Below are 26,163 nucleotides of genomic sequence, written 5' to 3' on the forward strand. Positions count from 1 at the left end.
GTTTCTCTTTACCAAACGCCTGATGGTCCAAAGCCTTCACTCTGGCCCTTCTCTCAGAGCAATTAGATCTATTGACGAGGCAACTGTGGCTGGCCTGTCATGGGCCTCCGAGTCCCAAGAGAGTGACCGAGCCAGCCAGTCAGTCAGTCTCCACAATTAGCACATTATATGACAGGTGGGGGGGGGGGCAAAAAGCATAGCCTATGTTTCTGCCATCATCACTAGGCTCAAAGGAGCCAGCCAGAAATCTAGGTGGTAAATTATTCACTGGTTTGTTTGCTTCAGAGCAACTTTGCGGAAAGGGGAAGAGGTGTTGGAAAACATACTGCAGACCGCTTGATAAATATTGACTAAAAATCATAGGTACAAAAAAAACTCACTCTGAATAAAAAGTTACTGATTAGATTAGAGTAGTTATTCTGTTATTGCCCTTCTCCAACACCTTGGGCCAGAAGAAAAGGTCTAATTCCCACATGCACTCATAGACAAAAACAGGAATCATAAGACGCTGCTTCAGCTGTAGATAGAGGATTCCCCAAACACTAAAGACTTGGCTTGAGACTGCTTTTATTTAGCCAGATTGCACTGCATCTCCTCTATTTGTGGGTATACTGTATAATGTGTTTCTCTTTCTTCCTTATCTCTCCAAAGCAGTGATGCACTTGCCATCCTCTGTGAGGCTGAGTGCTGCCAGTAGCTCCTACAGATGGACAGGTGAAGATAGTGACCATGAAGTGGCGCCACTGCTGCCTTTTATCATCCCATCCTGGAGGCTCCGGTCTGGCCTGACCCCGGCCCTTCCTCTCCCCTTCCTATTCCTTTCCTTGCATACTGCATTTTTAATCAGTCTGGGTCATCCAATATAGAGCCACGAGACCGGAGACCATTGCCTGTCAATCAAGCGCTGCCACCTCGTTTCCACCTTTTGGGAGACATAGTCATTGTTTGTTCGACAATTAGGTGTAGGGGATATTTATATAGTTTTCTTACCCTCATTTCTTGACTCTTTCACTACTTCTGTTTCTGGTCTTATTGTCTAAACTTCCTTGTCTTGATTCCTCTCTTGCTATTTGTTGTTTCTTCTGATGGTTGTATCCACAATGTAAATTAGATCTACATAGGACAATTTGTACTGCAAGTAAGAACAATGTGTCTTTTCAGTTTCCTCTGCAGCGGCATGATCTTTATGCTCAGTAAGAGGCAGCTGGACAAGAGGCGTATGGCTGTGCTGTAATTCATCCTAAGGTCAAATCGACTCTTTCTCCTGGATCACTTCTCTGTTGCGCTGCCAAGCCCTGGAGGAAACGGCAGAGGAGAGGGCTGGCAATGGGAAACATGCTGAGAAACAGGATGTTGAGAGTCTGTGCTCGGGTGCAAAGCGCAGAAATGGAAGGTGGCAGTCCGAGAGCAACTCGGTCACTGTTGGTGGTGTATAGGACACTGGCCCAGAGGGAAACTGGCAGGAGCACAAGAAGTGGGTAGAGGGCTGAACAATTATGTTTATAGCGTCTTGACCTCTCATCGGTTCACACTTGGTTGGTTTGGGGAATAAAGAGACACGGCGGTGTTATCTGGCTATTGTTAATTGGATGTAAATGTTAATGCTATGAATTTCTCTCATTATGCAGCCACAGTCCCACTGCCCAATTCTGGCAGAGAGAACGGTGGAGAAAGCTGACGCCCGTGCACGTCACCCATATGTGTCCTCATCGCTATGACACTAGGAGAGACCATTAGCACTGATTTGAGAAAATATCCTACCAGTTAGACCTGGAGCACTGCAGAAGTCAATGGAGAAGAGTAGAGAGATTAGGGTAAACACAGCCACCACTTACCCTGGAGCAGCCGCAAGAGCTAATTACAGATTTTGTGTGTTTATAATTATGGAGGGAGCTCAAAACGCCATCTTATTCCAGGGGGTGGATTGATTCCGTGTGTGGCCATCCGCGTGCACTCGAGAATACATGCGAATTTGCCTTTCAGAGGGCAACCTAAAGTGCTCACTGCTCCGTGCTTATTATTGAATAAGAAAGAGTTTAGGGTGTCAGCTAATTGGTCAGAGTCCGGCATTTTGTAGTATTGTGCTAGAATGTCCTGAAGCAGGCGTGTACTGTGGCTGGGAAGGGTAGATTCAAGGTGCATAACCAAACAGAAGAACTAGGATTACTTCTGACAGGGCTCAGAGGATATGCAATGGTAAAGGTATCTTTCTCTGTCTTTGAGAGAGTAAATGTTATAGCTGTCTACTGGTAAGGTCTCTCCTCAGCATGTGGCACCACTAACAGGCTGAGGACTGGCTTTTAACACAGTCAACATGGAAAATCAGCAGGGATTTGGGGCCACCCCCTTGACTAATAATGCATATAGTACATACAGAAAAGATAAATGGTCTTATTGGCCTCTGTAAATAAAACATACAAAGAGCTATATTTTATGAGGCATATGGGTAAACTTAGTACATGCAGTACAGGCAAATCCATCAAGAGCATCGATGTTGGTATTTCAATGTCCTTTTGTAGCTGATCAATACTTTCTTATGTAATAGTACTTTTAGTAGTGGCCATTTATCTATATTTCAAATGTCAAAAAGTGTTTGCCATAGTAATGTTTATAACAGCAAAGTCACAATATAAACTGGGAATAAAACTAAAATGTCAAAATACTGAATGAAGTTTGGAAAGAGTGAAGAACACAGACATCACTCCTACTGTCTCTATTGCTGCTACTGGTATGATTTACTGCCTGCAGTGACCTGGTAGATTAAAGAAGGGGCAGGATTGTCTCAGCCAGTAGCTAAATTAACAGAAACATGCCAAAAAAGATCTGTGGCAAACATTTGGACTACATACAGACCGAGCTAGCCCACTGTGCTTTTGTAGCACATAGCAGTGACGGGTGACAGACTGCAGACAGACGATTAAACATTGCTTTTCTACGTGTTTAGGATTGTTTAACAAATGTATTGATAAAGTACTGATTTATAACTCATGAAGGTGTTATTGCATGTTGTCTCCACCTTCTGTAATCTTTAAGTTATCTTGACTTCACCTGGTTCACCATGGCCTCTCTGCTCTGCTGTTCATTTACTGTATTGCATATCCGTGTTAGTTTGTGTGTGTATGTGGATGAGCTAAGCAGAAGAGGGTGCATTGTGATTATAAATCACACTAAAATTTCAAAAAGCACAGATACAGGAACTGTTGACATCAGAAGTTATCAATACTACAGTCTTAAATCATTTTGCACCGGGGACATTTGATACTGCATTTTGGGACCTATTACTATGTTAACTCAACTAGCTGCAAAAGCCCAGTCCATTTACCTTTATAATGAGTTCAAAGAACCGTTCTCAATTAGGGGAACCCGCCAGCCGAAATGATAAGGGAGAACGAGAGGGATAAAAACAAGTCAAGCCTGTTGACGTTTGCAGATCTTAACTAGAAAGGCATTATACATCCGTCAGTCTTTCTCAGTTGCACATTTTTGTTTTGTTAGTGGCTGAAGGCTATGATTCTCTTGTTTTGATTTTCAGCCAACTACCAACTTCTTGGCATAATGCTGCTGCCTCTTGCTGTTTGACTTGAGCACCGTTACACAATTTGCCAAATTCACAGGGCATCATCAGCTGTCTGTGTACTTGTGCTACATATTGTAAAAGCGTACCTTGATGACAAAATGTGTACCTACTACACAAAATGTGCACAGTTTGGCAGGAGGGTTTGTTTAGCACTTACAAGCCAGAAGATACTGATAGTACTGCACCAGGTCTGAAGCCAACACCAAGGGGTGGTTGGAGTTGAAGGGTGGCTGCAGCTCATTCCACTGTGGAGTCCTAGTTCAAAAGATAAGACAACTATGAGAGCCATTACTTTTTAGTGGCACTTTTTCAAGGATAGAGTGGACACAGGACACAGTGTTACCTGGATAGAGTCCAGCAGGCCCTTGGACAGGTGCTGAGCTCCAAAGGTGTGTCATCGCTTATCTTTTGAGCAGTGCTAATAGGACGGGGCTCCAGGACATGTTCCACCAAGTTACCGTAGCAACTGATGATATACAGCGAGTCAACAACCGACTGCCTGGACTGATCTGTGTTGAGGATGTAAAGGAAGGCTGTTAAAAAGGTACTTAAGTCGCTGATTATAAAAAATATATACATATATATATATATATATATATATATATATATATATATATATATTTTATTATTTTTTTTTATTTTTTTTTTTTATTTTATTTTTTTTTGTATACACACACACACACACACCATGGTCTTACCTTTCTCTCTTTTTATGTTCGGGTTGGTGATGAACCAGGATCGAGATGAGGCAAAGATGGCGGCCACACAAAACTCTCCTCCACTAGACTTGCTTGGGGAGATCTGAGGAGGTGGCTTAGCTTTGCTAAGGAAGGGTAAAAAAGGGTACAATGTTGACACAAAATAAAAAAAACTTAACTGCAGTGTTTGGGTATTAGGGGGGTTCCATGTACTGTATGAGGTCTGAATATCTCAAATTCAAATTACTTGTGATTGACTGATTGTAGTACTGTAACTCAATGAGACAAAATAGAAGAGAGAATTGCTATTTCCAATGGAGGACTGTATTTCCCATGAACCATGTTGCAGAGAGCAGAACACCTCCTCTCTTAAGCCGTAAACAAATCCAGTAATTTTTTGTGAAAATGTGAATGTGAACTACAGAAGTCAACCAAGCAATGGTCAGTATTTCACTTTGGTGTTTCTAAATTCATCTGCAAAAGGACTGAATTCAAAATGAAATATGTAGCACCTTTGAGACCACGATTTAAACTTGGGTTGGTTCCATAAAAAGTAACAACCAGAATGATTCAGAAGAAGCTGTGATTTTCAACAGTATACCACAAGGAATGGAACACCTCAGAGGCAATTGCAAAAAATAAACACAAATCGTATAAAAGTGCTTTGCATGCAAGGAGCTAAGCAAAGGGTTGTTCAAACGCCTGCAAATAAAAAATCCATCTTTGTGGGGAGAAAAAATGTTTTGCTCACCAACAAATGTTGATGAGATATTCAGAAAATAAACAAGGTCATTCCAAAACACAAAAAACACATATTACAAAATGTCCACCTGCTCAATCGTCCCCTATACACATTTCAGCCACCATTCTAGATCATCTTCCTATCTGAAAAGGAAGTTATGTGTGAGACAGGAGAAGACGACAATTAAATGTGCTTCTGTTATAGGTTCCTTATTCATTTCAATGAAACCACAGTAGTAGTGCAGTGGATATGCCACTGCTGTGATTTCCCTGGCTTTACTCTTAGCACAGCATACTGCAATACCATGCAAAAATCTGCTGCATTCATCAGCAACACACAGATGTACAAGAACTCTATCCAGTAGGTTGATGTAAGATACTACCGGTACTGGCATTGAAGAGTTTGAAACAGACTCAGATTTACGTGGTATAATGCACATTTTGAATTAAAGTAGTAAAGGTTATTATCAAATAAATATCTTATATGTTAGGGATAATGCCCGACAAGGTGTCCATCATCCGGCATTACTGATAACTAGTGCATTGTCCGTAGGAAGCATGTATTTCTATAGAAAAGTGGGAGGTTAAGTAGCTTTTTCATGGATGGCCAAATGAGGCTGTGTTTGAAGGTGGGACGTCAGGGATATAATTGGCTGTTTGTGATTATACCATTATATGTCACCTTAAAAACTATTTACCTTGCCTTACTTGGTGTAATTATTTTTAGCACAGCCTCACATGTGTGACTGTACAGTTATTTTTTTCATTTTAAGGTACTATATTAACACTATGGACCTAAAATCACAAAATAACATAAAATCAGAGTAGAAAAAGTTAGTTTTTTTACTGTGAAAACCACAAATATGTTTAATGGACCAACTGCATTAGTTATAATGCAAATATAAATTGTTGTTTGCTAAATTGGTGCATAAGTTTTTGAAATTTACAAAGCTATGTGTAACTATTTACATTTAAATGCAGGCAATGCCTCAGGCTCAGAGCTCAGCTCATTCCTGCCTGTTCCACATTCAGCTGTCTCCTCCTTGGTTTGCCTCACAACACGACTCCACTACTCACTAAACACACCACACCAAACACTACATAACACACTAACTATACACTCCAAACACGCTATATGTCACAAATCTCTCAACTCTCAAAACTCGCTATCTCTGTCGCTGTCTCCAACACATCACTGCTGCTGTCAATCATCCGCCGATGTCCCTCCCACATCTTCCTGTTCCTCAACAACCAAACTTGCTGCTTGGACACTTTCGTGACAAAAGCACATTTTTACTGTTTCTTCCTGCACCAGACATAAAGCAAACGTAACGGCAATGTTCACGAAAAAGCGTGTTGGACATTATTTACCCTAAATCCGGTTTTGGACGTGCCGGTGCGCCCGCTCCGTCAACTCGGTAGGTAACGTTAGGCCGTGTGGGTCGGCTAGCGGCTAGCAGCTAGCTACACACAAACATCCACAGATTCCGATCCCACTTTGTTGACCACGCGTCTCCGGATCTCCTCAGACCCGAACAGACTCAGTCTGGACTTGTTTAATCTCATTATAATCAACAACAGTCAGTTTAGATGAACAGAACAGAACAGAATGGGACCGAACCGCCGGCAAAATCCCGGTCCAGCTCGCACCGCTGCAGGTATAAATCCGCTTGTGACAAAAGCACATTTTTACTGTTTCTTCCTGCACCAGACACAAAGCAAACGTAACGGCAATGTTCGCGAAAAGGTGTGTTGGACATTATTTACCCTAGATCCGGTTTTGGACGTGCCAGTGCGTCCGCTCCGTCGACTCGGGCGGTGGGCCGTGTAACACACAAACATCCACAGATTCCGATCCCACTTTGTTGTCCGCGCGTCTCCGGATCTCCTCAGACCCGAACAGACTTGGACTTGTTTAATCTCATTAATCCACAACAGTCAGTTTAGATGCACAGAACGGAACCGAACCGCCAGCAAAATCCCGGTCCAGCTCGCGCCGCTGCAGGTATAAATCCGCTTGTTTTTTTAAGGTATGTCGTGGGCTTGAGCTCTGCAGTGATTGGCTCTGGTGCGCACGTGGCCATGGTGTGCAGTGGTTGGCTCTGGTGCCCACGTGACTGTGGTGGCTCCGGTGGACAATGCTTGCAGAATTTGTAAAGCATTTATGAAATAATGTATTCACGCTATCATTGCAGTCCAAGCAAATGCTTAGTTGCACACCACTGAACCACGCAGCAGCCATGTTGAAAGTCTCAGGTCAGTCTGATCCTGATCCGCAGAGATATTTGAGGAACACACACACACACACACACACACACACACACACACACACACACACACACACACACACACACACACACACACACACACACACACACAGACAGAGATTTCTTGTATTATAGATAGATGTGACTGCCAGGACCTCCTACAGATTGTTGCCTGGTTATGGACACCTCATCGGGCATCATCCTGCTTTGTCACTTGAGAGTTTTACTAACTGGAACAAACATCACAATCCCATAAGGGTCTAATGCCACCAAAACCCTGTTCACTACTCTACACTAAAAAGAACATTAGATACAACTTTGCAATGGGAGGTACATGTTCACAGATCACTCGGCTCACAGAGGCCTTCAGCTCAGCTGTTAGCCAGAAAGGTATAGTGATTCTAGCTAGATTAAAGTCAATAGCATTGCGTACGGTTGACAAACAGCAAATTTCATTTGACAGTATGTTTAACAACAAGACTAGCTAGCCAGCCATGTCATTGTATCCAAATCAAAATCAAGATTTCCACAAAAACATAGTCCATAGCCCACTTGTGCTGTTGTCCGATAGAGTTGGCTATTTACTGCAGCTTGTGAGTTACAGGTGCCATCCTGTGGTGCTCAGATGATGATGCCCTGAAGGACTACACTCAGTGCTGTAAGTAAGACATTCAGACTTTGTTTCATGTGATTTACTTCTCACATCAATGTCTCTGCATCCAGCTGATGGCGATGCAATTCATTCCAAATACAGGCTATAGCGCATTAATCAGAATAGGAGTCAGTACATCACACGTTAATTGACACCCTGCAGCCAGCCACAGTACTGTGCCGTGGTGGACTCAAAATGCAACCGGTGGCTGTTGCCGGACGGTGGACGGCGGAGCAAAACCAGATCATTGCCGTAACACAGCGGACACGTATCTGGTGGGATCTCTGGGAAAGTGTTCCCAGGCCGCCAGTTCATCCGCACTGATGACTAGTGAACAATTTGATTAATATTCATCACATTTTTAGTGTACTTTAAGAGAGTTTTTCCTAATATACAGTAGGTATAACTCTATGTTTACTTCTTGTTTTGAGGAACTTACAAGTTATGTATGCTCCTTCAGTGACATGCCTGCTCGTCCATGTAGTCGGGACCATTAACCCATTCGGTATGTATGGGCACTGTATGCACATGCTCTATTTATCTCTCAATGGAACATGCATCTAACATCAGCATCCAAGCTGCCCTCTCTGGCTGCTTCACTTTGTGTCAGCTACAGGAGAGAATATATTGGGAGTTTTTGGATTATTCAGCATGTCAGGACTGTTTGAGAGGAAGCGGACACAGAAAGGGTTTTCAGCTGCAATAGGGTTCCCCATATGGTAATGATCAGAGAACAGTAGCAGGGTCTGGTATTATTGTCCAGCCTTATAACCAACCTGGACAGTAAAACACGGTCAAAGCAGATCAGGCATGGGGTGGGCTAAGGGCTTGAAGACTCACGGTGGTGTCACACACTCCCACAGGGGTGCTTAACATTGACCTTTGGAAACCACACCAGTATGGAAGCAACACACTCACTTCTGTCTACACTCACTGGTTGGTAACAAAGCAAAGGCTTACAAAAAAGACAAAAAGTTCTGCATCAAATTTTCAACTGTGTTTCCACATTTTGTTAGTCCGAGGCGCAAGCTGAAAGAATACTGTAATTCATCTTATCCCCAGCTCATGAAAGCTTGCTGGTACATGTGTAAATGTGTTTTATATATTTGGCTTAGGTGAAACAAACATAGGTTAAAATGGATGTTAGCAGATGTGCCTGATCTTTGCTAAAAAAAATGTGGAATTCTTAACAGCAATAACATTACTGATACAAAGCACCTGGTACCATGACATGCTGCCATGGGCTGCAGGTTGGAATCAAACTCCAGACGCTGCTAAAGACTTAGCCTTTGCACATGGAGCACATACCAGGTGAGCTATGGGGCGAACCAGATGTTTGTGTCATTTAAATCATTTACAAACTGCTGCAAGGAACATGGGCGTGATCCTTGACAACGGACTATCCTGTACCCCTAACATCACTGCTGTGTCCCAATCCTGCAGATTTGCACTCTACAACATCCACAGGAACCTGTCTTTCCTCACAAAGGACTCCTATTCCAATCACTGGTCATCTTCCTCCTGGACTACTGCATCTCGCTCCTGGCTGGACTCACAGCCTCTGCGACAAAACCGTTGCAGGGTATCCAGAACGCTGCACCATGCCTTGTTTTCAATCTAGCCAACCATCTCTGCCTACTATTGTCTACAGGTGGTGCAAGAGTTTAAATCGCAGCAACATCTGCATGTATTGTCGATGACAGCATTGACACATCTACCTAAGCAGGTCTAAACTGCTGCTACTATAACTTTCCTATCCTATAGGAGGCACTGGTTGGCATAAATAGAATGCTCTGACAATAATCAAACAAGCCCTTTTGTAAAAGGTGTGCAGCCTGCTGGAGTTGGTTGCCTCTAAACCAAACAAACCAGATAGGTCTGCTTCGCATGAGGCTGACTAGTAAAAATAACAAAACTAAATAAACTACTGTATGTAATACAATGTTGCAAAGACTGCTGTTGGACAATAATGCTTATAGGGAAGATATTGTGTCCAGTAGTTCAACTAACTTTTACAGTGCAAAGTGATAACAGTCATGTTGCTGGTAAAAACTCTCTGCCTGTTGCCTCCCTTCAGACTGTCAGCAACTAACAAATTACTACCTGCATGAAAGGAGTGTCGGTGTCTTTGTTTGGCCAACACCGTGTGAAAGAGGGATCAGAAAAAAAGGAAATGGTGAAGTTAGTCATAAGAAAAGCCTCTATAGAAGTTCCATTGCTTGTATTTATTAGTGCTGGGTCAAGGGGAGCAGGCTGAATAACAAAAAATCCACAGTAAGCTCCGTCTGTAAAAGGAAGATGGAAGTGGAGATAAAGTCACTCTCAGGATATTGCATTGGCTAACTCCAGGGTGCCCTTGTCTTCTCCTCCAAGCTCTTCCTCAGGCTTATTTGTCTGTCAGTGCATCCAGAAGATAAAACATTTAACAAAAGGTCTAGTTATCTATCAGCTAGGTATAAGGGATTATTTCCATTTCTGCCATTTTTCCCTAAGCATTTCCCCTTTTCTTCTGCCTTTCAATCTTAACAATTCTGGACCAGAGTAAGGGAAATCAAAAGAAAAATACAATAGAAGAGATTGAATGTAAGCATAAAACATGTTAAGGTTAAAAAATACACATGTACCTTCTTTCAACTTTTAAGAGCCCAACTATGAGCCATTCACACTTAAATGGAAACAAGCCTGTCAAAAGGTAAGGGAATAGGGGAAACGAGGGATCAGTATCCCCGACTTGAGTTCTTCTATAGTGAGGTGTTTAATTGCTGAAAACCCTGGTGTTCCATCTCTCCTATTGCTGGAAAATATGTTAAACCCTCAAAGGCCCTGTGGTTTACTGGTTTCAATAACCCAGGAAACACAAATCCTATTCCAGTTCAAGCTGATGTTGGTTTTCAAGGGTGAGAGCTTGGGGCTGACGAATATACCACACAGCAACTTACACTCAAAGATATTCTAACCTCCTTGTAGTCTTCATGTTGACTTTGGATATAAATGAAAGTTGAATAATAAATCAAGAAAAAACACTGTTTAAATCTGACTTTTTTTTTTCAAAGGATGACAAATCAGTGAGAGAGAACTTTTAAGAGGCACAGGAGATCAACATTTGGAGCCATTAGGGGAGGATTGACTTCTCCCTCTCTGTCTCTCTCTCTGTCTCTTTCTCTCTCTCTCTGTCTCTATATATGTATGTGTATGTGTATGTATATATATATATATATATATATATATATTATATATATGTATATATATATATACACATTATATATACACATATATATATATACACATATATATATATAATACAACACTATATATATATACAATATATATATATACATTATATATATATATGATATATATTACACATATTATATATATATATATATACACACATATATTATAGATATAATATATATATATATAGAGAAACACATATAAAAGATATATAGAATATATATAGATATATCAAGAAGAGAGGATAATATATATATATATATATAATAGAACATATATTATATATATATATATATATATATATATATTATATGAGATACAGATAATATACATATATATATTATATTATGTATATATAGATTATATACCAGATATAGATATCATAAGATATATATCGAGATATATATTAATATATACATAATAATATACATATGTAGATCATATATATATATATATATATCTTAATACACTATCTATATATTATATATATATATAATATATATATATGATATATATATACACTAATATATATATATATATAATATATATATAGAGTTATATATATAGATCAAATCTCTATAGAGATAGGGATATGATACACATCTCTCTATATCTATATAGACCGCATGAAGATTATTATATCTATTCTATATATCTTTAGATCACTTATATTATATCCCATTTAGATCTAGATAGATAGATATATAATGATATAATAATATAAATATATATCTATATATATATATATATTTATCTATCATTACACACACACACACACACACACACACACACACGACTCCATATGTAATCAAACACCAATGCACATACACTTGTAAGTCTTTGATAGCAAGCTATAATACTGGCTCCCCACTGTGGTCTCATGGCTGATGAGCGAGGTTTGGGCCTCTTTGAAGAGACCTCTGCTAGCGTCAATCCTGCCAACGGGACCAAAGACCAGAGCTTGGTTCTCATCTCCACTGGGTACAGTGACCACTAAAGTTTATTCATCTGTGTTTTAAATCATCCTTTTCCTCTTGATCTCACTTGAAGTGGCTTAACAGTGTTGAGGTTTCTGCCCTTACGACAGAGTGGCACAGCTCCAGGAGACAAGGGCTTAATTCTGCTCTCCATATGGAGGCCAACAAGGTTTTGGAGTGGACCAGCGGTAAAGGAGTAGGTTGGCAAATCATACCAAGTTCCAAAAAAATGCAACCCAATATCAATGAATTATGAAAAATAAATGTACTAAAAAGAAAATAGGGAGAGGGGAAGGAGATGTCACTAAACAAACGACAAATCTCCTTTTCCCCTCTCTCTCCATGAGATTTCCCTTTGTACAATTGCCCTTTAGTAAGGGGTGGAATCCATTTTCTTTGCAACTTTAATTCACTGAAGACTACTCACATGCCATTTCCACTTTTAATTTAACAAATGAGGACTCTTGACTGAGCTAATAGCTTTTCCTCAAGGGCATAATTCAATCTGTGACATCAACCATCAAAGTCCCTTTGCATTACTATGTCCAGGGCTAATGTGAGGCGCCTCCGGGGGGGTGGGGGTGGTGGAAGTCCACTGGCAGCTTCCATTTATTTTCAGGGCCCTCGCAGTAAACAAATATGATAGAGCTCACTTGAGCTGGCAATAAAATGACGAAGAGCTGTATGGTTGTCATTTGGCTGCCGATTGTGGGACATATGGTTAATTCCAATCAGAAAAAGGAGCTGGTATTCGGACTGCAACCAGGAAGGGAAAGGAAGAAAGAGCGAGGCAGAGAGAGAGAGGGCAGTCATGTGGAGGACACATCCTTCAGCGTCACATTTATTATTTTACAACAGCCCTTGGAAAAGAGGCAGCCTTGGGGCTGTGTTGAACACACAGAGCTAATGACAACCACTGGGGAAAATAAGAAGAGAAGGGCATCAAATGTTCAAGGAGAAACTAGGGCTTTTTTTTTTTTTTTCCTTAAACCTTTTCCTTTCCCCTTCACCTATATCTCACCTTCTGTGCCATACAAGGCTTCTAAGTTCATTAAATAGTCTGGAGTGAAATTATGTATATAACACAGATCTCAACAAAAAATGAGTTGTTTAAAATACATACACTCTAAAAAGTTATTACAGATTTTAGTGGAATCAACTTATCTTTGCAAATTAATTCAATATTAGGGGTGTAAGGGTACACAGACAAACCTCAATATAGAAGTCGAGGTTCGGTACAATGTTAAAATTGCATTTAAAAAGACACTAAAGACACAAAAGTTAGCAAATGAATAGTTTAGGATGAAAGACATTGTTGTTAAAAGACAATAAAAAAAGCAAGCACATTTTTTAGATTAAAAAGAGGGCATTTATATACCTTATTGGAAAGCCACAACAAACAGTAATGTTTAAAGCCCTGATTTAAATGAGGTGACATTTTAGCAGACCTCCACAGGCAGAGAACATAGAAACTTAAGCTGCTCCCCCTTGCTTGATGACACATTAGGGGGTAAACACTGAACATTAAACTCTTGACAGTACAGAGAAGGGGGGGGATTGCTAACTGCAGAACAGAAAGAAAGTTAGCTAAAATGACAATGCTTACAACAGCTTCAATACATTTTAAGATAAGTCATGCTATTTTTTCGAAAGTAAGGAAAAAAGTGCTAACTATGATAAAGGTAAGCATTAGGGGCCGTCCAGACGGGCGAAAACGATCTTTTTTTTCTCCGTCTTCCTCGGCATCTTTTCAAGAATATTTGCGTCCACACGGATCCACTGAAAACGACCGAAAATGCTGTAGTTCATATTCCAGGCCTATAGGTGGCGCTTGACATTCACCAAAGACAGAGAAGAAGACACGGAGCATGCGCAGTAAGCTTGCACGCTGTAAACGGACAGTAGACGGAGAAACCGAACACAACAAGAAGAAGACGAAAATGGCGAGTGCAAGGAAACCAGAATCGTTTGTGTGGACCGTTAATGAGGTCGAGCTGCTGCTGCGACTCACACTCAACTACAAGGCGAGTAAGTTGCAAGAAAGGCTCAATATCTTCTGCGGCACGAACACGAGCATGTAGTCCGCCAATGTTGTTGTTGTTGTTACGAGACGTCGCGGGATGGGGAGATGGCGTCATCGTTTTGGAAAGTATGCGGATTCGCCGTCCACATGAGAACGGGAGGGCTGCGTTTTCGGATTTCTCCACCCTGAGACCCGTTTTCAAAAAAGTGCGTTTTCAGGCGCTGCGTTTTCAGGATCCATATGGACGGTCGGCCAAAACGATGCAATACATGTGCGTTTTCGCAAAAGAGCGCTGTCGTCTGGACGGGGCCTTAGTAGCTCCAATAGGACCAGCATTGGCTGTCCTGTTTGACTCTTGAAACCTGGCAAAAGGAAATCCAATTTGTGGTAACATTTGTCAGTAGCCCTTTTTAGATAGAAAAGGCGGCACATTTGCTCCAAGGTAAGGACAGCAATGTGCCGGCCTGTCTTTCTAAAAACGGAGGCGTAATATATTTACAAAAGCCACCTCTGAGGTAGGCATTAACATGTGACGTGATGTGAAGCTCGAAGCTTAGCTGTGAACAATGACAACGAATTTGACTTCAAAATAAGAGCGTTACATTGCACCCCATTGGAGTTTAGAACTGGGTTCAGTTAATCGACACCTCCGCCCACCTCACGCATGGGCCGGCACATTGCCGCCTCATTTTTAGATAACAGGCGAGGCGGAAATAAGTGTACCCTCAGAGGCAGAAAATCAGCTGACCAAAACAGACCCCCAATTTGCCGGCCTCTGTCTAAAACCGCGGACTGAGCCGCCAAAAGGACGGGCAAATTGGCGGCTTGCTGTCCATTTCTAAAAACGGCTAGTGTAATGGAAGCAAAGTTCAGTTAAATTGTGTTTCATAAAAAAATAAAATCAAAAATTAAAAGAAGACTTTACACGAATTATTCAGCCTAGGTAAAAAGATCATACTAATTTTATTGTGTGTTATTGCCTTTCCTTTATTGTGTAAGGGAGCATTTTTGTGCATGTAAAAGGTCTGCAAAGTGAAAAAGCCCAAAGCTTACACCAACGGGAGTTATACTCTGTCCCACATAAAACACTGCTCCTGAAATGCCAGATTTTGAGTCAAGCCTTTTACTTCCGTAACTTATGTGACGGCATAACCGGCCCTATTCTGCCTCTGACTGGCTACCTCCTGCCCGTTTAGTAATGGGCATGTGAAACTCTCACTAAAGATTGAACAGAGGCAAGATATGTCACTCTGAAGCTAAAACAGAGCGTTCACGACACAGTGTGAAGAGGAATGCTGCAGCAATCCATCAAATGAAAAAAATTACATGTTTTTTTGTTTTTATTAAAGCATATATACCTATTCTACTAGGACCCCAAGATAAAAGTATTAATGTGAGAATTAGTATAATATGACCCCTTTAAGTACGCTGAAATACATAAAGCAGCAATTGAACTTAGACTTTCAAGTTGAAAGCCCAAAATGATCTGTACAGTGTAGAAAATTGGAAATTTGAGCCAGCATGATACAGTTTATGGTATCCGGTAACAGGAAATATAAGATCTAAATAAAATTTCTACCTGAACTCTGCATACTAGCTTTCAGAAGGCATGCTAAACAATAAAGCAGAAATTGGCAGTTTGGTTGTCAGAGCTCACATCTCAAGATGTACACTATTAGGGAAACAATATGTTTAACTAGCTCCAATTTGAGCGGAAGGCAGTTATTGTAAGGGTCAAGATTCCAATGCTAATGATGTGTACCTTTGAAAAGTATATGCTCTGAAATCACTAAGGGCCTAGATTAAGCGGGAGGTAGATGAAGACAGAAAGAAAAAAGCTTCAATTAAAAAGTATGAGTGACTGCCCACAACAAAAGACGAAACCCAAGACTTGGGGAAGGCACCACATGCTATTCATTTTCTAAAGTGAATAGAGTCAACCGGGAGGAGCTGAAGAGCAGGGAGCCAGGAAGGAAAAAGTTCACTTCACTGAGCCACTCAATCATCTCTACATAAGTGACTCTGTCATAATGGGGCTTCTTTTAAAAGCTTGTAAGCATCTGATTTCACGAGACAGTGTTGACAAGAGACTTGGCTTCAGCCCCCAGTAAAGAAAAAAGTTTCTTGAAAAGGAAGATGCTGCATCCTCTAACATTTGATCCTCAGTGCAGAGCATTAAATCTGTATGATGAAATCACCCTTTTTTCCCACTTATAAAACAACGATTTAAGGATAATAATGGATTGGATGAGAGCAGAGAGGAGCTGCACAATGGGGTGATAATTCTCTGTCGGTTCACCACTTTGAGCAACCACTTTCACATTACACAGACCCACTGTTAATTCCAGATTATCAATTAGTGCAGCTTTAAATGAAAAAAATTAAAGTTACCCCAAAAAGTTAGCAACAAGCATTTTGTAGGAGAGGGTTGCACACCATGAACACTGCTATATCCACACAAGACACTGCTCACAAGAATATCAGAATATCACAATGTACAATTACTGCGTGCAAACACACATCAGCCGGACAAAAAAATTTAACCAAGGCAGGCTAAAGGAAAATTTGAACAACATGTGTTCTACACATAGGCGTTATTCTTAGAAAAACATCATGGTGGGTCTAAACAGAGAGAAAGAAAGGACAAGAAGACAGAGATGTCTTTTCTAGTGGGTGGCTCAAAGAAAACCACATGGTAACCAGACAAGAACTGCTATGGCATTACCCTCAAACCCAGCAATATGTTGTTTTTTAATCTACCACCTGTGATACAGACCAAAAGGATGCATTTTTGTTTTTGTTTTTTTTATCTTTCTTATTCAAAGATGAGGTACCAATTATAATGTCAAATCATAACTGGTGATACAAGATATCTGATGACTGCATATGAGTATCAAATCCAACAAAAGTTCACTTTGTACTGCTGTGGCTCTAACACAATCATTCTACAACAAAAACTCAACATACACAGAAAAATTGAAGGGTTTGCAAAAAACACAACCAAAAAAAGGCACAAAAAAAGATGAGAAAATAAGTCACACTCCACTTTGGAGGCTCCCCCGAGGAATGACGGCACAAACTTTGCGGAATGTGTTGAAAATACACCAGGAGACAAATGAGAGGTAAAGGAGGTGTGCTGTGGCGGTGTATACAGTTGCATGCTGCTGAGGGAGCCAAGGAGGGCAGAAGCAAAACTCACCATGGAGTTTTAATGGCAAAACATCCCGCCCCAAAGAGGTAGGGTCTTCATGAGACGGGGGTGGGGGGAGGGTGAAGGGGGTGGGGGGGATACAGAGATAGACGGAAAAACCATTATTAAACTAGCACACTTGAGCAAATACACTTTTCACATTACATACTTTTTGACGTGTCTGCTTAAGTGCACAACACATATGAGGCAGGAAACAGAATGTCTGTGCGCTAAGATGGATTTGAAAACCTGCGGGACGGCTTGATGATTCATCTGCTCAAGCTGCTCTGTAAAGTGTGATACCATATATCTGGCAGATGCAGGATGTCCACAGACTTTGATTTTTTTCTTCAGACATATGTCATGTTTTATTTTTTTTTTTGCTTTTTTTTATTTTTTCTCCCCAACTTTAAAGGCACTGGACATGTGCAGTAAATACAACACAGAAAAATTATGGGAAACAGTCCTGATTGTTGAAATTAGGAAAGAGTATGAAGAGTTTGTCCAAGTTGTATAATAACCAGGGACACCAATAAAACTAACAGCACTCTGGCATTGTTGAGACAAGGAGTTATGTTTGCATGTGCTTCTTTTTTTAGTATGAGCGTGTATTTCTGGCCGTGCATTGTCTTGTGAATGTGCGTGCCTGTTGGGAAGCGAGGGTGTGGACAAACGTGTGTTCACTATGATTACGTTAACAAGTACACATTGTGTGTGTGCATGTCTGCGTTTGTGTAGTGTCTTTTTCAGGGTGTATTTCTATCTATCTGTCAGTTTGTGCGTGTTTCTAATGTTTACAAGACATTAGGAGTGGGAGTGTGTTCCTGTGTTTATTCTGCATGTCCAGAGATAGTGACAGAGCTCCGTAAACAGTTTACAGTAAATAAGCCTTTTCCCTGCAGCAATAAAGGTCCGATGAGACTGAACTCTGTCCCTGCCAGCCAACCTCCCCAAGTCATGAAAAACAGAATCCCCATCCAACCAAAGCACTCTGCAGCGCTTCTTTATTTTATCGCTTTCGCCGCATCCGCCTGGGCCCTCCCAATGATAGTACACACTCTTCAATTAGTCTTGGTACATGGATGTGTAGAAAAATGTAACTCTGGGGGACAGGGAGCAACAATTTGCCCTGGAATGTCTTACTCCTGGAGCGCAAGTTGACAAATGAACACAGTTGTTGGTGTAATGGGGGCCCCTGGTAAACTGCCACTTATCAAAGAGTTACAGAAGGGGGTTGGACGGTCTCTACTGTCTACCCTCCGCTGAGCATATCAAACCTGCTGAGCCCCCACTCTGGGCCTCCAGCTGGGTAAATGGATGGACACCAGTGGGAGAGTGATGGATGAATGGGGTGAGATCTCCAAGGGGGTAGCAAAGGCCAAGTAGGCTTCAGGGTTTACAAGATGCCACTTAGAATTTCTCTCTCATATTTTCTTAACATAGACAAATTACAATCCAAATGGGACTCGTTGGTGGAATGTATTGTTGGTTGGAAAGAAAGTTGTAGAAAAACTAAATATCAAGTAAAAACTAAACTGTGCATTACGACTCATGAGGGTCTCCATCGAAAAACTGTTACCAGCAATGTTACTTTCCATTCAACCTTTAAAGCAGAGTAGTCTGTGATCATGTATACAGTAAAAACAGCATAAAAGCAATTGATCATAGCCTAACAGTAATAGCTATGAACAATTTATCAAAATTTAAGTAATTAGGTATTTGAAGTAGAATGGCTGTGCTGTGAGCATAAAAGACAATTTGGGCAGAATGATAAAAGGAAATTCTGAGTTCAAAAGAAAGACTAAAGTAAAAGATATTAAAAAAGTAACCACGGGTACAGGGACAGTGGCTTCTGTGTATAGCTCCACCGATGTGTTGGTTGTATTGGGATGATTTATAATTCTTAAATTTCAAATGAAGTTTACCGTTTCAGTGCACCAGTGTCATTCTAGATGAAAATGTTTAATGTTAATATTCTAAATATCCTGCCTCCAGTAAATGTCTTTGTCACAAGTGTTTGATAACCACATTTGAGGGATCATTCATCTGCTGCTATTGTTATCTGCTCCAGCGTCTATTTCAGAATATTATTCTTTAAGACTTTTTTTAGGTTTAAATGTCTTCTCAGTGTTTTCTGATAATGTACAGTATATCATCTGCTGGTCTCAACTGTTCCCTAATTGTCCGGTGCCCTCATGATGAATATGACACACAAGATAAAAATAAATCAATACATCAATAAATAAATATATAAATATATAAATAAACACAAAGGCAAACTTATCCACTGGCAATGGAACAGAAGTCAATCGCCCATTTTTGGTGGATTTGTCCATGTAAAAAGACATATATACACACACATTTCAGTGTAAAAGTGGTGTATGGTTTGCTGTCAAACTTCAACTGGTGAAGTAATGGTAATGGCAGTTTGGACATGGCAGCATATGTGCATAAGCATATTCGGGGCCTATGTGTAAAATAGTAATATATATATATATTAATTCTCAGGATATGAATTGCTAGTATGAATTAAGGGGAATGTTGGATTTCCCTTGGACCCGGTTGTCTACAGCGATGCATACCATGTAATCAATACATTCCTGATTCATGGCGTACGAAAAGCGAGACAAAGCTACATCTTTGTACATTTCGTATATGGTGTACATATAGATAGATGCACAATGGCGCTCTTTCTTGCTGTGATTTCGGAGGAAAGAAGCCGCCGCCGTCCTTCTACTTCCGACGGACGGCCCCGGGAAAGAAATCTCGCGCATGTGCAGAACCCAAAATCCGATCCGATCGTATACATGCAGTAATGCGACTATCAATCAAAAAATCTAGGTGTTTAATTCGACTATGAGAAATCCGATCCGGTCCGATTTGAGTCAGACTAAGGTGTGTACATGCATCTTAAAAATCCGATCATAACACAGTAATTCAGTTTTCTTGAATGTCATGTAAACACACTGATTGTCTGCATTCCCTTATCCAACCAGCAATGGTTCCTTCAAATGTATGTATGGTTTATCAGGACTGTCAATAAAAAAAAAAAAAGTTACAAGTTATAATCAAAAATTGTGCTGTTGAATTGTGCTCTATGAATTAGATTAATTTTTTAATTGCTTGATGGCCCTATTTTTTCTAATTGTTAGGTCAAATGTGATTTATTATCGTAGGCTGCAAAAAGAGGTCTTTTCATTTTCAAATGGGAAATTTCCTTTAATACATAGCTAGAAGTGGTGGATTCTGTCTGCATTTTCGAAACTAACTGTTTCAAAACATATAGATGTGTTGTTGAGATGAAAAGCAGAGCATCTGAGCCTCAGTATTACAAATCAAAATGTCAAACTGCACACTGCTTACAATAAAACAAAAGAATGAGGTCATGTTGGGAAAACTGTCCACCGTGTTGTGCTGGCAGTAAACAGTTTTGACCACAGTGTAGACAAAGACCGCCCAGTTATATGACACACTGCCTGATCCAAGAGGTTCGGTGGAAAAGAGTCGCACACAGGTCAGTGGCATGTTGGGAAACATCAGTTAAACATGGGTCAGTGGAGTAAAAGGGGTGAGTGGGTGTGTTACTGAGAGGAGGCAGAGAAAGAGGAAGAGAGTCAGGAGAGAGGGGGAAAGAGCGAGAGTAATCGACCTGTGAGGGTGACGACCCCACTCCCGCAGAATAGTTGTTCACACATTCATCTCTTAACCCGTTGGCCCTAATAGCGGCTCCGCCTGGGCCATTAAAAAGAGAGGGAAGTGAGGTGATTTGTGCAAATGGTTTACTCTTGCCATGTGATGTTGGGCATTGCATTCTTAAAGCCCCTTTGTAGCTCTGGTCTCAGTGAGGCTAGCACTGGGCTGGCTCTTACATACGTATTACAGTAATCTGCGGGCACATCTGCAGCAGGTCACAGGGTCTAATTCATTCTCTCTCTGTTGTCTTTCTCGTTACCTCGCCTGCACTCCATCTGCATTTGCTTGAAAATGTCATCAGCAGGATTTGGTCAAGGGTGATGTTTTGCTTTGTGTGTGACAATCTTTCCTTTGGGATTTTCATTTGTCTGTGTTAAAGTCGGACTGTGTGTAGATGGGATAAGTGTGCAATAGTTTGTCTGCTTGTAAATCCCAGTTTTATCAAAGACCGGCATTTTGACAAGTCAAATCTATCCTCATAGAACTCCTGTGACTAAGGACAAGTGGACATTAGTCAGAGCTGACTGTTTGAAAATGTATTTTTCACAGATTAAGTTCTAACAGTGACATTTCACCAAAAGAGAATCTTTTGATTTTGTCACCAATGTCTTTTTTTTTCTTTTGGGGCTTAATTCATGTGGGGCCAAAATTCTGCCAAATTTGGCCAACAGGAAACAAGAGGTCGGGTCAGAGCCAACACTCCTCCCCTTGTTCGGGCCTCCCAGGAGACTTTGAGGACAAGCAGAAGCTTGGCTGTGCTCCTCCACTCCCTGACCTGGCCTCGTCTTGGGAGGGGGGTTATCAGGCGGATGCTAAGCCACATCCGACTCTACATTATCTCCCCACTTCGACAGGGGAAAAACACCAAAATCTAAATCAAGAGAGGAGGGGGCGCTGCATGAACTTTTTGAGTTTGTCTTTGATGTGTAAAATACGAAGTTACTGAAGACAAACAGCATCGATTTGCACATCGGTGGTCTGTAAGTAAGCCATGGTCTATGAAGGTATCCCTGGAGTTGGCCTGGTCCAACAAAGAGGGCAAAAGCTTCATCAACATGTCTATCTGCATGTGTGTGTCACGGCACAGTGCACACAAAGACAGCCTGGTAGGGAATGTAGGTTAAGCAGCTGGTGTGTTCCTCTGTCGCCCTGCCAACAGGGATCTGCTCATACAGGTGTAAATACAGCTGCCGGACGCTTCTCTCGCTCTTTCTCTCTATCATGCGTGCGCTCACATGTGCACGCACGAGCACACACACACACATATGAAAGAGAGAGAGGGCTGGGTGCACAGACAGACAGATGGTGCCTGGGCACTCCTGTGCAAGTATAGCGTGAAAGCATATGATATCACCCCCCACTCTAGGGGCAAAACCTGCTGCTTCACTCAGTGTGTGTGTGTATGCGTGTGTTTTTGGTGACTTGGTGCAGCTGTGTGCATGCAGGAGCAGGCCGCACAGCTGCATGTCCTGATGCATTAATACTGATGCCTCCTCTGGACTGTACGGATGGATGAAGGAGCCCACCAGGCCTGATAATGTCCCAAAGAGCCAATACAGCTGTTTGAGGTGTTTCATGACCAGGTGTAATGGGTGGAAAGCGTGGAATATTAGAATTCTTACACAAAGAGAGATTAGGCATGAAGCCTGCAATATCCTTTCTTGTTCATACTGTAAAGCAATCCCATGTGCAGACCCAAACAAGTAATGAATTAGAGATGCACTGATCGATTGACCAGTGACAGTTTTCAGCATGATCATTCATTACCGCTTGCCTGGACGGAAAAAAGGAAACTAAACATTCTTTTTTTTTATGTGCACTTATTTTACCTAAACTCAGTTTAAGAGTCTTCACTGTGTTTAGTGGTCGCCTTTGTCCTCTCTTCTGCTGTCTGTCTGTTTCATTGGAGTCCACACAGATACAGAGCAGAGCAGAGACACAGATTACTCCAGTTGACTACAAGGTGTGTTTTGTATAGATCTGTTGCACCCATTTTCTTTCGGGAAAGTGAAACATTGTAGCTGAGGGATATGATTAAAAAATAACACGGATGCTCCCTTGGCAGTCATCTTTTGGTTTTGCTCATATTAACTGCAGCGCACGGACATCTCTTAATGAAGATAAAAATAATTTCCCCGACATTTTAATGGTGATTTCACAATGCTAGGAACATTTCTAGATGACAGGAGAGTAAAGAAACTTCCTTTTTCTTTAGTGTCCAGATGGCTGGATCACCCTTACATCTGGGTATTTTTAGAGCACATTTCCTCCTATGTACAAGTGCTGATATATTCTATACTTCTGTTACTTACCTACTTTTGACCTACTTAACGATTACAGCATATTTAGCGGTACCCTACCACTGAACACAGAAAGGAACAGGGTATCACCTCGTATTCAGTGAATCCCATGTGACTTTGTCACTTGGGCTTTCAATCCTAACTTTGGTACTGAATGAAATGTGAGTATGAAAACTGATTAAAGTCTGCATCAGATGTATGGTCAGGCTCTTAATGCTTGATCTGATAATTCTTGATTCATGTAAGAATTCTGCCATTTCAAAAGGCATTTAATTTAGGCAAAAAAGTAAGTATTTCTCAAATACTGAAAAATTTGTTATTTTGGTATCAAATATACGTATGTCATATTGACACTAGTATCATAAAGTTTAAAACAATAACCTCATATGTAGGGATGCACCGATGCATGGACCTAACACTGGTTTAGGTTGACAGGCGCCTCATTGACAGGCATCAGCTCATCGGCAAATAAAATTACATTCACCAATGACAGTGGCCAATGTTAATCGGTCGTGTCTCATTTATTTTGCATTGGATACATTTGCTGTCCAGACCCGCCTTCCCTCAGACCTCAGCCATTACTTAATTCATTAGGATGGCAGCATTCCAAGTGCACGTGGGATTTGTTTTCAAACAGAAGTGAAAGAAAATGTCATTGCGTGGGAGAACGAGACTCTTGAAGAGAGATCAGAAACGTTCAGTTTGCGATATCCCAGTGGCATTTCCTAATGTGATCTCATTGCAGAGAGCCCTGAGATGTCTTTTAGGTGGAGGCTAACAAAGACCATAGTGTTAAATCCAAAAAGACTGCATTTTAAGAGGCTGTAAACAAACGCGCTACTCTAATGGATTGCAATCCCAATTACTGCATCGCAACCTCACTGGATCCCAGATATAAGAACTACATAAGATATAAGAAACTACTTTGATCTGAACAGTTTTCTGCAGTGATCCAGAATGGAAATTCTTTTCGTTTCTTTACTTGTAAAATGAACAACAATATTAATAGAAGATAACAACAATGTTTTTTTTATTTTATTATTAAAACAACCTAAAATTAGCTTAAACGGGTATAAATACATATTTGGTACTTAGTTCCTTAGCAGTAAATCTAAGTCACACTGCAACACAAACTTCTATCTTAGCTAACTGTATGACACAAGATTGAAGACATGCACAAGGGGGCAGAGACATGTTAATGTTCTGAGTTTTCCAAGAAACAATTCAAATGGTTTAAAATCTATGAAAATCTTTCTGCGGAATTCTCCGGCTGCAGATTCCAGGTTCACCTGCTGATCACTCACACAGAAACAGGGCTTGAATGGACAGGACACGGTCCACTCTGCACGACATGTTGAGGAGATTATGGAGTAAAAGTGTCCAGAAAGGGCAAGAGGCAGGCCATCACAGCAAATTAATGGTTTCTTCTATGATTACTTTTTCTAATCACTTTAATAATTACATTTAATAACATTAATGTATGTTTCACAAAAATACCGTTTTTGTCGGGCTAAGTACTAAAAAAACTCTCCTCACTGAGAAGGCAGTTGTAGGCTAAAAAAGGCTTTTTAACAGCAGTCTTTTCAAAAGAGTTTTTTTTTTTTTTTTTATGAGAAAGGGAGTTATTAAAGGTTGTTTTATAAATCAGTATTATTAAATGTGTGCTTAGTAACAGATAGTGAAGGGCTGGGTGACTTTAAAACAGTTCAGTTTTGTTTCCTTCACACAAAAGAGAAAATAAATAACAAAAAAACACCAACAACAAAAAAGTCTGTATCAGATATGTTTTTTTTTCCTTACAGCAACAACTAAACTACATAACTGACAAGGAACATGTTGAAAGTAAATCACCATAAAAATAAGCCAATAAGTCAATAAGAAAAGCATAGATAAGTCAACAAAAAGAAGAGCAATGAGAGTTTAGTGTAGGATGGAGACAATAAAATATACCGGAGCAAGGAAATACAAATAAATACAAAGAGCTGAAAAAGAAACAATGACATAGAACAGAAAAAACTTTTTTTTTTTTCTAACTGAGTAAATGATAAGTATAAATGAACACAAACAGCCTGAAATATCCCATACTGAGAAAAATAGTTACCTTTTCCAGGCCTAAAACCAATCAAAGCTTCAAAAACCTGCATATCATAAGAAGTTAAATATCACAACTGCTAAACCAAATGCAAACCACCGGTACCAGGACATCACAACAAATATACCAGAGAAGAACAACAAAGTATCCCATGAGCTATAATACAAACAAATGAACTATGCAGGTTATCTTAATGATTTGGAAAATGGCCCGAAGTTGTTTGTGTTGACCGCAGGATCAGGTCTCTGTTTTTACCTCAAAGCTCACTTATCAAATATCACGGGGTAATGAATCCCTTGCCGTCTGTCTGAATCATTATAGCATTTCCCATTCAAACAGGGCATGAAAATTACATTTAAATGAAAATATTAAAATCTGCCCATATTTGTGGAACCACCTGTACTGTATGTAAATGCACTTAGCAAAGGCCTGTAGTTGCTGATGGTCTTAAAACTACATAATTTCAATGCATGGCGAAGATCCAAGTGACAGAAAAGACAGAGGACAGAGGTACGTGAGAGCAGAACTGTCTTTTTGTTGAAACTTGTTTCAATATTCAAGCTATCAGGGTGGCATTGCATTTAATATGACATCAATACAATTTGAAATTATTGGCAAGGTTTGATTTCTATTCTTGATCAGCATGAGATGTTTTACCTGCTTTCCAAACCGCCCGCAGAACAAGTTCGCATGTGTGTTGTGCTTCATTACCCTATGCA

General features: G+C 40.5%; 1 protein-coding gene across 4 annotated transcripts in view; it reads right to left on the reverse strand.

The window, feature by feature from the left end:
• bcas3 (BCAS3 microtubule associated cell migration factor) overlaps positions 1–26,163 on the reverse strand; it is a 366,198-nt gene that overhangs the window by 241,205 nt on the left and 98,830 nt on the right. For 3 of the 4 annotated variants that reach the window (XM_030407111.1, XM_030407129.1, XM_030407138.1), the window contains 4 exons: positions 17,369–17,413; positions 4,276–4,400; positions 3,921–4,086; positions 3,735–3,832 (listed from right to left, as the gene is read on the reverse strand). In XM_030407111.1, coding sequence (XP_030262971.1) covers positions 3,735–3,832; positions 3,921–4,086; positions 4,276–4,400; positions 17,369–17,413 — 434 coding nt within the window. The remainder of the gene's footprint in view (positions 1–3,734; positions 3,833–3,920; positions 4,087–4,275; positions 4,401–17,368; positions 17,414–26,163) is intronic. The other variant, XM_030407120.1, reaches the window with a different exon arrangement.

This window comes from Sparus aurata, chromosome 2, assembly GCF_900880675.1.
Source record: "Sparus aurata chromosome 2, fSpaAur1.1, whole genome shotgun sequence".
Lineage (NCBI taxonomy): Eukaryota > Metazoa > Chordata > Actinopteri > Spariformes > Sparidae > Sparus > Sparus aurata.